General features: G+C 42.1%; 1 protein-coding gene across 1 annotated transcript; it reads right to left on the bottom strand.

Moving 5' to 3' along the window:
• Window positions 1–2,216: 2,216 nt before the first annotated feature.
• On the bottom strand, window positions 2,217–5,025 carry LOC147441114 (uncharacterized). The gene has a single exon (XM_086483656.1). It carries the CDS (start codon window positions 4,064–4,066, stop codon window positions 2,354–2,356), a length of 1,713 nt encoding a protein of 570 aa, XP_086339782.1. The 5' UTR covers window positions 4,067–5,025; the 3' UTR covers window positions 2,217–2,353.
• Window positions 5,026–14,045: the final 9,020 nt, after the last annotated feature.

The raw sequence follows: 14,045 nt of genomic DNA, 5'->3' as shown, positions 1-14,045 counted from the left end.
TACACGAATTTGATGATTCTAGCTAGACAAGGTGATTGATTGAGTGTAATTGTTAGTCTCCCTTGCTATATTAATGGTTACAAATTATGTATTGAACATAGGATAAGGGTGGATAGCCAATGGTAGCACTACCAATGTTGTGTATAGTATTGACTTATGTGGTGGTTGTGGATTGTCGTGTCCTTAGAAAGGAGCCCTCAAGGTTGGTTTACAATAGACTTGGGTCTATGACAGACATGGGCATCAAAATAGAGCCCGAACAAAGGAATCTGGATGCCTTGATCATGAGTTGTCACACAAGAATCACATTAACGGAAGTCAAAATATATAATTTTTACACGACGTCATGGAGGCGTCACCTACTACGAGAACCTGCATATTTAATGATATGGGTGTGAGCTTTAAGTAGAGTGATCATACTGGGAGTGCTACTTTTGTTTCATGTACCCCACAGAGCAAGTATGAGTGATGTGTCCATCTCAGGTACAATCCTAATGTGGAAAACATCAAAGATAACCACTCACCTTTTGCCACCTCAATCATACATACCCTTAGATAGACATGTGTGATAGAGGCCTCATTTAAACTTAAGTGTTGCTAGCTTCTTCATGGACCATTGAGAACCATAGAATTTGTTGAAAAACTTAACACTAGTTTGGTACCAAAATAAGACACTTAAGTGTCACCATATCACTCACTACACAATAATGTAATTGATTTGTTGACATGACAATATTGATTTGTAAATGTGTTTCCTAGTTATGTTTGTGTTTGCTTTTTGTACAGCACATTATATGTAATCATGTGCCTTGGTTTGCAAGGCAACATGGCAGCTTGGGTATCTGGTCTACACAAGGCATTGAGAAAATGCACTACCAAAACCGTACTGGTAATTTCAGCCACACCCGACACAAAGGTAGTGCAAACAAAGCCAGTAGCATAGAGAATCTGTATCAATGGATGTATCAGAGACGTAGCATAGCTCACACAAAAAGGAATAAGTCAAAGAGAGTTAGATTGACCAAGCAATGAGATCAGCCAATAAACGGTGAAGGAAATAAATATGAGAGTCATCCTCTATCGCAAAACGACATGCAAATTGGCACCTACAGAAAGAACATGTGTGAAGAGTTTGGACAACACCATTGCAAGGTGTTTGATGGCTCTTAGTGATAGCAAAAGCTAAACACCAAACCGGTAATACCAAGAATACCTGGTGTAATTTCACCTTTCTTTAATATGAATGATTTTTGCACCAAAAGAAAACACCCATAATCAATATAGCACTAAGGGGTCAAACACAAGTTGTAAAATAGAAGTTTTAAATAAAAATTACTACCGGTGTGGAATAAAGAACAGAAGTCCTCATGATTCTTCATTTAAAAAAATGGCACATACAAATTGTAAGGTGGTTGTGGCTGTAAACTTAATGATTCACGTTTCAATATTTATAATAGATGCCAAATCAAACAAAAAATAGGAAACATTAACATTGTGCTTCTGTAACCCAAAAACATTAACATTGTCCTTGTGGTATCTTAGTTTTCCAATTTGTGCTTGATTTTTCTTTGTAATATGAGGACTTTGTAGAAATGCCACTCTTTTCCAAATTGTTAAGTGGCCTGACACTCTCCCGTGGTCTCATGCTCGGCTAGCCTTGCCATTTGAAAAATCAAAACAGTCGGTTGAAGGGAGGGGGAGAAGGAGAACATCCGCATGGAAAATATAAGAAAATAGAGTTAAATTGCAAAATATACCGGTTATTTTGGAAAATTTCCCCTTTGAATCTACCCTAAAGGGACCTAAAGTGAAGTGGCACCTCAAGGGTCATGAAGGGAAGTTTCACAAGAAGTTTTGGACAAATTCTTACAATATTTCCCACATTGTGACTTACATCAACATCATGAGCTTCTGTTCGAGAGGCGCCGCATACCTAGCTAGGTATGCGGCACCTCTCGAGCAGAAGCTCATGATGTTATGCATTGTATGAAAAATACTGAGAAAGACTCCATTTCCCTACATGAGAAAATTTCTAAATCTTCTTGTGTTTGTACATCTGTGAAATTAATTTTTCCAAACACCGGTGGGGGCTTTCGAAAAGTTCGTCGGCTACGTTATTTGTGTTGATGTATCACATAACATTATAAAACAAAATCAAAATCAAAATCAAATTTTGAAAAAAAAAGACCAAAAATAGGTGCAAAAATAGTAAGCAATTCTAAGCCAAAACAGCATATGTCAAATTCCAAACAAATTAGACAAGCTATTTCCCTATATTGCTCCTCAACAATGCAACTGGAAAGAGCATCACATTTTGTATATAAAGCTACAGAGATGAGAAGAGACAAAATCCTCATTTACTTGGCAGAGCAGAAGACTGCTTGCAATGGGCAATGGCTCCTTGTATGGGATTTTCGACCTCCATGACGACGCAAGACGATGAACCGCAGCTCATATTCTGCAGAATGGTATTCCCAGCAGCTCCTTCATCAATCAACCTTGCAGTTATTACACCCCTCTGATTTGTACAATCCACCAAGCTTGCATGTAGAGCCTCACTATTGCGTCTGTGGCACTTAGAAAAGGAAGTTGTCCGCAGAGACTCCGATGTCGTGTTCTTCATTACTGCCTTTTGCTCCAAGTACATCACACTGCCTTGCCTTGCTCTGCTGGATGAGGATGAGGATGAGGATGAGGATGATGAGTTGCAAGAAAGCTCGTATCCCAACGAGTTTGAGCTTTCCAGCATGGTTCTTGATTGCTCTGTGTGTGTATGGGAGAGTAATACATACATGGACTTGAAGAGCTTCACATACTTCTGTAGGTACTCCCTTGCCTTCTTCAAGATCTTCTCTCTCTCATGAGCTTCTTTGATGGTGAATGCAACGGGCCTCTTGTCGGCAATTGCCAAACCATTTTTACAGTCACTAGGATATCTTGCAAAGTGACCTGCCTCCTCTTCTTCATCATCATCATCTCCATCTTCTTGGATACTTGCCTTCGCACCACTCTGATATGGTTGTAAGTTAGTGTTTCGCTGCGCTAGCAACCTTTTCAGCTCTCTTGAAGTGAAGAGAGACTTGAAGAAAGAAGCTGGAGCCCTGAATTTGAGTATGGAAAAGCCTCTCTTCTTAGCTTCTTTTGCTCTTCTCAAGCCAAAACCGCGACAGTTTTCGCTCCAAAAGGAAACATCTTCACAACCTAATCTTTCTGAGCTGGGAGAAAGCACAGTGCAGCCCATAGAATAAGACCTAGGCGTCCGCCTCGTTTCCATGTACCGATGCAGATTACTCTGAATCATCTGAAGAGCAGGATCCTTGTAACATTCTGGGAACACACTATTGTCATGCTCATCTTCTCTACTATAAGTATATGAATTAGCTGATCTTGACATGGTTAAGGCATTAAACCGTGGTACCTTATCCTCACCGTCAACACTTAGATTACATCCCTCATGAAGATAAGAAGAGTACCTTTCTTCATTGATAAGATCAGCTACTGTAGGAATATACCCCACACTGGCATCATCGAGGTCCTCTTCTTCATTCATATGATAGCTCTCTATCGATGATAAGCGCTCCACCATTTGTCTCCGTGGTGGTAGATGAAGGGGTAAAAGCTGGCCTTTGTAAAACAAGTCATCAGCAGGTGAGAGAGCCCCCATTATATCGGCACAGCATGGATCCTGATCGGAGAGTGCAATGCGGAACTCAAAGTCCTCTCCTCCAGGAGAATACACCGAGGCTTGCATCGAATCACCCTCCACTGGATCACCTACATCATTGTATTGAAGCATAGTACTGTGGCTTGGCACTGGATCATGGAAATTCCCCCAAATGAAAGGGAGGTTTACGTCCATGTCAAAGAAGAGCTCATGCTCATAATGGGCATGAGTATCTTGCTCATGAGGGATTGTAAATTGATTGGCATCGTATGCCGAACTCCGGTCGTATTCCAATTTCCGACAAACAGAATTGTGATGGTTGTGGAAGAGGGAGAAGGTGAAGGACTCATTGGTAGAATGATTGCTGATCATCTCCTTGACCACAATATGGTTGTTGGCCATGGGGGGTAGCTGCAATAGGAGCTGAGGTAGCTGAGAGTGAGGGCTGAGTGTAGAGAGGGGTATGTGCAAACATCACCAATGATCACTGGAAGGGAGAGGGGGCATGGATGTGTATGCAAAGAAGAAGCTTATAGAGGAGAAAAGGTTGAAGCTGAAGGGGAAGCTAAAAGGCACAAATGTAGGACATGCTATGCAGAGAGGGTGTCATTAGAAAGTGGAGGGTAAAGAGGTTGCCAAGGGAAGGCTTGGTGTACTAGACTACTAGGATTGCGAACCTGCATTCTGGGCTGGCTCATCAAAAGGGGATATAAAAGATCTGTGCACTCAGGCTTGGAGGTGGATGGCTGCTTCTGGAGATGGAGAGAGAACAACCTCCATGGCAATGTTGGGTGGGGTGCATAATTGAGCTCAAAGAGTACACTTGCAACCATGAAGGGCCCCTTGGATTTGCCAAATTTGCATTGTAGTCTGTAGAATTGTTAAGGGTAGGTAATTACATCGGCGCTGTGAGAGAGAGAGAGAGAGAGAGAGAGCGCGAGACAAGAGAGTGTGTGTGTGTGTGTGTCTTAGGATCGTAGAGACAAGAGACACAGAGACACCTTTTGGAAGACTACATGTTTCTACTCTGTTTGCCTATACGTAGGCTCTAGATCCAGCATGAATCTAAGCTGGTTGTGTCACGTGTATGTGGGTCGCTGTGTGTATGGAATTATGAATCCCGAACAGAGAGAGAGAGAGAGAGAGAGAGAGAGTCATATACCCATGTACAAAACTACTCTGCCAAGAATGATCAAGCGCAGAAGTGATGATAAAATGATGTATGTACTATGTAGGCTATGTGTGTACACACAGTATTGGTACGCTTCAACCACTTAGATTGGATTGAGAGAGAGAGAGAGAGAGAGAGGGGGGGTTCCTGACAAGGCAAGTTATTTACAATTTCTACATGTCATGCTTTAGGTCCCGGAGCGGTGCAGGTGAGCGATGGCGAGATAACGCTCTTCTTCTTCTTGTATACGTTCAAGACGTTGTTGGTCAATAAACTTTTACAAATGCCTCGGTCGAGCGTGAGGTGTGTGGTCTAGGCTATAGAACCTTCTTGTAATTGTCAGTCCCATGCTCTCCACCCGTGCCCATAAAACTTTGCTACTAAAAAGTTGTTTCCTGCAATCCCATTGCTCCTCATTCCCACTAGTACGGCCAGCCGCCTTCGGCGGTCTCTCTATCTTTTTCTCTCTCCCTCTTTATCCCGTGCACAGGGGTTTCTCTCAATCTTGGAATTTAGCCTTCATGTCGCAGATTTTGACACTTGTAAAGCGCTCCCGCTTCGGCCATATTATGTTAGTTTAGATGCTTTTCGTGCCTTATAGTCGCTTGGGGACTCCATTATGTCGACCCTCGTCCCACCCCATTCTAGGCAAAAAGAAAACCCACTTAAACTTCTTTCCTCCCATTGTGCAACAGTGGACACTCTCCATGCACGCACAAATTATGTGTCAATTAGATACTTACAAAGAAGCCCCATTCACTTCTGACTTGGTAGATTCTTGCAAATGAATATACTAATGTAGATTGTAGATACGTACTATTAGCATGGTCATCTAAATAGAGCAAAGTAGCAAACCATCTCTAAGTTGGTAACTAGACCTCAATAGTGCAAGGTAGATCCTCGTGTAGATTGTGCATCTAAAATTTACATTTTGTGTGACAATTGAGGCTAATGATGTTCATTTTCAACATGCTGAATATCCAAGAGGTGACACACACTTAGGAGGCACACAGTAAGCACAAGGTCAACACTAGCCTCACTTCCGTAGAAGACGGGTTGTAATTTTGTTTTGTTTTCGGAGTCGGGTAGGGCACGCCCGGCACTTATCGCTCACCTCACTAAGTTCTTTTCTATGTTTTTGTCCCATTTTTTGAACTCTCTCTTGGTCTCCTCTTTCTCCCTTGCTTCAGATGTGTCATTGTGAGTATCCCTTCATACACTCCCCTACAACAAGAAGGTAAAATTGTTTTAAGAGTGTGTATGTGTGTGTGGATTTGACGACATTCTCTCAAGCGTTTTGTACTCACATAGGCCACTTGTGAGTACAATATCCTTTTCTTTTCTTGCATGCACACACACACATGTATATAAACACACATAAACATGTACATATCGCTTAGGTTTAGCTACTTAGGATTAGCGACGTTTGCTTTGTCCGCTCCAACTTGGTCTTGTAAAGGTGCTTAGGGCTAGCCGTATAAAGACTCTCTAAACCAACTTAGGAAATCTTTAGTTCAGTCATTTTGGTTTGCAATGTTTAGTTGCTTAGGGTTGGCCGTATTTGGCCACTTAGGGCTAGCTGCTTAGGTTTTCGTTCATCGCAAGTTGGTCGTTTCAATCCGCTTAGGGCTAGCCACTCAGTAGACTAACATACTCTCTCTCTCTCTCTCTCTCTCTCTCTCTCTCTCTCTCTCTCTCTCTCTCTCTCTCCCCCCACACACACACACAGACAAAAAACAACACTACACAGCCCGTCAAATCTAGAATGAGAGTTAAATGCTTTCAACATGCATCAACTACGGGCCCCTACTCGCTTGGTTCTGACTCAACTAACGTCACCTCTTACGACATTACCGCACAGTACAGAACCAAGCGCATAGGGCCCTTCGGTGATTCTTGGGGGCCCTACTCGCTTGGTTCTGACTCAACTAATGTCACCTCTTATGACATTAGCGCACAGGACAGAACCAAGCAAATTACAGGGCCCTTCGGAGATTCTTGGGGCCACTACTCGCTTGGTTCTTACTCAACTAACGTCACCTCTTATGACATTAGCACACGGGAAAGAACAAAGCGAAAAGAGACATTGAGGGGTACTCGAGGCTCAACATTCGCTTGGTTATGACACCAAATAGTTTTGGCTTGCTTTTACTTTCAATCATGGGGATCATAGTCCTGGACACAGACGTGAGCGAGGATACATGTGAAGAAAAACTATTCACGTTCTTATATAACGCCCGTGCTCATCATCGTGCACCAGAACTATCAGGAATGTTCAATGCAGAGTTTTCTATACAGAGGATTATAGATTGCTCATTTGAGTACCTACAAACCCATTTGCAATAGTATGAGGCAGTCACTTGTGACAACTCCATGGCAGTTGATGGTATGAGATATGTGCACCCAGCCGACCTTGACCCTGACAAGAGTGCTTCAAGGAGACTAAATCGCTGTCTAGAAAAGTGTCCCTCCAATGCACTGCTTGTACAAAACTGGTGTATGAAGCTCTTCAAAAAGTGTCACTTAGTGGAATTCTACCATGGGTTTGTCTGTTACTTATACTTGCAGACGGATGGTGAGTCAAAGACTTCGCAGTCAACAACTTTCGGTAGTTGTCCATTGGCGCCGGAGGAAGAGGTAGAGGATGTGGAGGTGCACTTCAACCCAGAAGAAGAGCGGGTAGAGGCACTAAAGGAAACATTTGATGCGGGCTTAACTCTTGTTTCTCTTGCGGATGCAACAATAGGGTGCAAGCAAGAAAGTCCAAGTAAGGAAGTGACTTTGCCTCTGAATTGTGATCCTAGCTTTGTTATGGCGGGCGACACACACTATGTTCTGCTCACAGATATCATGCATGAGCTCAATATACGGGAGGACTACTGTCTAGTGGAAATTGCGATTTTTTGTGAGGCAGACATGGGGTTTGTGGACGATGATGGAGCTACCAACATCTTATTGCTGACACAGCTGTCCGCGACTCACAGCTCACTTCAGGGTGGCAACTGATCAAAGATACGTTCAATGAAGCGAAGTCCGGAGAGGCCAATTTTCCAACAGATGAGCAGTTTGAATTGACAACAAAACAACTCGGCTTGGAAAACATGGGTAGGCACGTGGTACCCAAAGATCAGGTAATGAATAGTCAGTCTATTCACTTGTGGGGGAGGTCGATGCTGGAAATGAACAAGAATCAGATGGTAACTTTTGTCGTGCATTTAGATGGTATTAGAGATGTCCCAGTGATAAAATATCATGATCATTTTTTTTGCTGCGAGATGCTAGTGTACGACGATAGTTTCCTTAGAAGAGCGGGAGGCTCACGGCCAGGGCTTGTCACTGGAGTCCAAGGCAAGGATGCGGCATTGTCTCACTACATCAGGTGTTTCAACCACAAAAAGGTTTGTAGAAACAATTCAAGTACTTGGCAATCGTACTCATCTCACTTACGGCCCATAAATTCATTGCAATTTTTATGTAGATCATAATATACCACTAGGAATACTCCGATGACAATGCAAAGTTCCCACTGTTTGCAATGAAAGTTATTACAAGATTGTGTGGTGGGCACCCCCTCCCACTAAACGCAGAAAGACTAATTCTGATTGAGAAACAATTTGCTCTATGCGTATTTGGCATTGGGTATGGGTGCTAACACTCAGAGCCCTCTATTACATGTCCTACACAGCTCAGGCTCTGGCTGCAGGGGTTGAAGACCCGAAAAGCTTAGATCCATACAACAAGCGGCTGTTTATGAGGGAAAGAAGATGCCTGATGCCCGTGGGGATGCTGCCATCAATAGAGGAATGAGCTCGTCTACAGAGCTTGCACATCGAAGAGTTACAAAGTGAGGAAGAAGGAGGTGCATCGAAGAGGATAAAAATGACGGGCTCAGGTCCTGACTCGTGACCGTGACTCGTGACTGACTCGTGACCGTCGCCACCTCGCATGGCGCTCCGCCGCATTTGAAGCTCGGCTCCCCAAGCCATCTGTTTCTTCTCTTTGCGGATGTGTTGTAAAGACCGTGTCATTTCTGAACTCTTAAGAAATTCCTTCTACCTTGCTCTATGAATTAGTCGTCTATAAGTCCATTGGTGTAACTCTAATAGGCTATTGGCCTTTTCTTTTCCTCCCCCATGTCGAGTGTGCTTAAAATAACATGTTCTTGCCATGTAGTGGGTTTTTTCCATGCCTTGTATGGACCATATTGATAGTGAGCCGTATGTCTTGGCAAAATATGGACCATGGTTGAACAGTATGTGCTGCATTGAAATAAAACAAAATGGTAAGTAGAGTACAATTTAAAATTTTGTTTGTATACGTAGAATGCCAGCCCACCATGTAATGTGTGATATGTTGCCCACCCCGCCCTGTAAGCTAGGTAAGCCTTTTTCCAATCCAGCAAGGCTGCTTGAAATTATGTGAGCTTACTTTGGTCCCAAGAATGTTGCTCAACGTAATGGAAAATTTTATCTAGTGATTTCCACACGTTCGCCTTGTGATTCTGGATTGCCCCACCACCAACATTGTCTTTAACCACTTTATGTAACTGTTTCCATTTGTTGAACAGGTTTCTCCTTTGTTCTCTATCTCAATCTTTGAGGCTAAACCCAAGAAACCTTCTTGCCTTCACTCCGCCTGTCGATGCTTTCCTCGGTACCTTGTACCGACTTTGAGACATCTTAGGGTCCTCTTCGATTTTGACATTGCCTCCATGCAAACCAATGTCTGAGAGCACTCCCTCTAATGCTTTGATCAGTCTTTTCGACTCACTCTCTGGCTTAAATGTCCATGCAAAACATATGTACAAATGAACCACCTTTTCAATTATTTGACAGAGTGCATGAAGTGTACAGACGTGAACTCTACTCAGAGGAATATCAAGCACTGGTTTTAAAGTTTTATCTTGAAGATGTCTGTTGGGAGCTCTAATCCATTGCACACTCTCAAGTGATTGTGCATCAGCCATGCAATATAAGCATGGATTTTCCACAGCTACTCCGTGTGTTATGTTGTGCATACAATTAAGAGTCTTTAAGTCACCTGCCATGTGCCATTCCACTGTGTAGTCACCAAATCCTTCCACTGAAAGAACGGCTCCGTTTCTTTGTTCACTGATGATAGAGGGAATTTGGGTTTGACTAAAAACCCAATCGAGGATTTCAAAATTTTCCTTATCAACCTGCAATAAAAATGAAAACTCAAAATCAACAACCAAATAATCAATATTTTTGTTATCATAGAGTGAGCGAAGTATACCTGAAATGATCCTAGAGTTAGAATGTTGTTTTCTAATTGCACGCTGAAGTATCGTGGATCCTCTTTTGTTATTGATGGATCCAGAGCTCTGTTCATGAGGGTAATGGTGACTCTCTCCAACTTCTTGTTCTTCAGGACCTCACACTCGTCGAGCTTCAAAACAAACTTGAGAACCCCACCGCACTCGTCTCGACTGATGTCAAAGTAGTGAACTACATACCTTTGCAATGCTTCAAGATCAACGAAGAGGTTGTTGTGCTCGTTAAACTGTACCTCTCTTCCGCCCTTGCCTAAGAACGTTGCTTCAATATGGAATGGTGACCCAAGTTTTTCAGACACCTCATCATTTACGTGCCGGCGAGCAGCCTTTACATGTGATGGCTTTGGCAGCAATGATCCTCTCTATAGTTTATTTTGAGACTTTTTAGCTAATGCTTTGAAGAGTGCCGTGTATCCCATCTACGAGATGCCACTCTCATCAAGTATTGCTTGCACTTCCATTGGTTCCAGCTGATTCTCGTTCATGAAGGAGGTAAGTAGCCTCCCTTTCAACTTACGAAATTTTTTCTAAGTTATTATCTCATCAACTACTTCTTTTGGAACTAGACGGCTGTAATGCACTCCGGCATTGAAGCCTGCACCGTTCGAGTTTGGATGCAGTAAAGACCTGCCAAAAAAGCACAATGCATTATGATCATGTATAGGAAAGTAAGTGTATCCATTTCTTAATGAAGCACATTGAAGAAACAAACTTCGAGTTACCTTAAAGCTCGTATTCGTTTTTTCAAGCCACCACTACCAACCTTCATGTTCTCAATGTTGTACAGATCTCGTTTTCTTTTTCGACTACCAAGCACGGTGTCTTTCTCTCGCAAACTTGTGATCTTATTCTCAAGGCCTTGGATTGTCTCTCTGTTTGATGAAATCTTTTGAGAGCATGCTTCATTAAGTTTCTTCAGCTGCATGTTCTCCATCGCCAGGAAGTTTCTTTGCCTTTCCATATTCAATCCTCTCATTTCCAAATGTTCGGTGTATCCCAATAGCCCATCCTTGCCATCGCCTATGAAATGTAAGAGGTTAGTGATATTAGCAAAGGGAGGTGGCGCATTTGTCATAGGATCCTTTGGATAAATAGACCCATCGGTCCACAAATCCAAATAATGTTCCTTGTTTGTCCTTCTAAGTTCTTTCTCCCGTTGAAATAAGAAAGACTCCCTCCTACGTTTCTGCAACGGTGCGTACTCTTGCAATACATCAACATGAAGATGATGTGTGTTCTTTCTTTGGGTAAGTGTTAAAGATGAAGGGGCTGAGGATTGTAAGTTCAAACTAGTGTTTTCATCAGGAAAAGATGTGTTCTCCATTCCTAGAGTTGATAGAGAAGAAGACGGAGAAATATCTCAGTTTTTGGGAGGGAAGGCCATATTCTCAAGTTTAGAGTTGATAGAGTTCATGTGGCTTATGTTTCTAGAGGGAACGCTTGTAAGTTGGCATTTCAAATCATTAGTCATACGGTTAGTTGGATTCCTGACAAGAGAACAAAGGATAAGAATGATAAAGATGGCGGCTACCTACCAAAGAATGTCATTTTGGCTTTTTGTTATGCAGAAAAGTATCACATAAAATGCACAATTTAACATTTTCATTTTCTCTCTCTAAGCCGACGTGGCCCTTCTTACAGGGCCCAAAAGTGAGTCTAACTTTCTCCTAATGGTGTGTGTGTATTCTCTCAATAGCCCCTACAATATGGGCTCGCCCCCTCTTATGTCTAAGTTCAAAGGACTTTTACACTAACTATTGGAGGTCTTCAATGAAGCTAACCCTAAGGTCTTCTAAGCTCCATTGTTAGCCTTTCTCTTGATAAACCATCTCTCATTTGGGCCCCTTTACCATTGGCCCCGTGTTGAGACAGACCTATAAGCACATGTCTATATCTTAACCCTTGTTCTCATTTATTCTCCCACATTAAGTGATTAGTTTAATATGAGAAAATCATTTGGGTTGGTTAGATATTAGATTTTATGACATTACCTCTCTCTTGAAATCATAGTCGTCCTTGACTATGAGGTAGAAGAGATAAAGCCTTAGTCGTTAGTCAATCTTACTTAGCGGGTAGAGGATCCCTTTCTACCCTGCGACATCTTTCCAAGACGGATGACTAATCCATTTGGTGCTTGGGCGACATAGATACCGCAAGCATGTCTACTCTTGCGTCTATTTCATTCTCCCAAAGTAGAGTGACAAATTCTACTTGGTGTTTGAGAGACATCATCATCACAAACATGATTCTAAGCATGCAGACTATGTAACTTTGTGCACAATAAAAAGAGAACAAGTCTTATAAGAGAAAAACATTGGTCATTTACAAGAAATTTGTACATTTTCTTACTCTAATGTAGCATTGTAAGCATTGACAAGGTTCATACTATCCTTAAGCTGTATTCCTTGCATCCATCTAGCATCTTCAAAGGATAATTTTTGAACTTAATAAAATATCATCGGCGGATAATCTTACCGTGTCGTAGTACTTTGTCTTCATTCCGAAGGATAGCTTCGGGTTGTAGCACCTCTTCTTGGTCTTCAACTTCGCGAGGGTCTTCGATAATTGGTTCACTTGGTGGCTCTCCTTTGTAGGGCTTAAGTAGGCTCACATGAAAGGCATTGTTTATGAGCCAACGGTTGGGCAACTTGAGTTTGTAAGACGTCTCATTGATGGGCTTCAAGATTTGGAAAGGACCATAGGTATCTTTTTGCTAGCTTAGCATAATACTTTTGATGGCCCGTAGGATTTTTTGCCTGTGGTTTTCCTTAATCGAGCCTTAGGAAACTTAAGCAAGACCCAATCATTTTCTTTGAATGTTAAGGCCCTTCTATGCTTGTCAATAGTAGCCTTTGGCCTTTGTTGAGATATGGATATAGCCTCCTTAATCTTTTGAAAAGATTCTTGTAGATCACGGCTATACTCATCGTCGACGGCGAAGATCTTCCCATGTACTTTGAGTAGAAAGGGACTTTTAGGTCTTCCCTCAATGATCTCAGAAGGTGCTTTTCTCGTAGAAGTATATACAGTATTATTGTAGGCATACTCTACAAGAGGTAAGTAAGTTTCCCATTGTGAGCGTTGATCTACTTCGGTAACATAAGTGTTGAGTAGATAGAGTATCGTAAGATTGGCTATCTCACTTTGGCCATCCGTTTGTGGATGATACGCCGAAAAAAAATTCAATCTTGTTCCTAGATTTTCAAAGAGTCCTTTCCAAAAATTACTGGTAATTCTAGGATCTCTATCTGATAAGATGGATGTTGGTAATCCATGGTGTTTGAAAACCTATGATATGAAGAGAGTTGCCATTTGGTGTGCCTTTAGTCTTTTTGACCGGAATAAAGTGTGCTTGCTTGCTAAACCTTTCGTTATCCATATTCCATTATTTCCATGGATAGACTTGGGCAATCCAAAGATGAAATCCATGGATATACTCTCCCATGGTGAATTTGGGATAGGCAATGGCTGGAGTAATCTAGGTTGCTTTATCATATTTGGTCTTTTGGTATACTTCACATTTTGAAACTTACTCTTGTATGTCCACTTTCATGGTAGGCCAATACAAATACGTCTCTATTCCTCGAAGAGTAGGTTGAATTCCTCTATGCCCCGCATAGGGAGGATCATGGGATTCATACATAAATTTCTCACAAAGAAAATGGGTAACACATAGCCTATTCTCGTGGAGAAGATAACCATCCTACAAGGTGAATGGTTCCTCTATCCTCCCCGAAGCAAGGGCTGACATTATGTCTCTGAAGGCAGGGTCAATATCATACTCATCTATCATAGAGGATAGATCATTGTGAGTAGCTATAGACACCGCGTTAAGTTTTGTTTATTGTGAAAGTGCATCGGCCACTTGATTGTGCTTACCAGCAATGTGAGCAATATGGAAATTAAATTGCAAA

Source organism: Adiantum capillus-veneris, chromosome 15, assembly GCF_014529385.1.
Source record: "Adiantum capillus-veneris isolate H3 chromosome 15, ASM1452938v2, whole genome shotgun sequence".
NCBI lineage: Eukaryota > Viridiplantae > Streptophyta > Polypodiopsida > Polypodiales > Pteridaceae > Adiantum > Adiantum capillus-veneris.
Note: the sequence above shows the minus strand (reverse complement) of the source record. Positions and strands in the feature narration are given on the sequence as shown.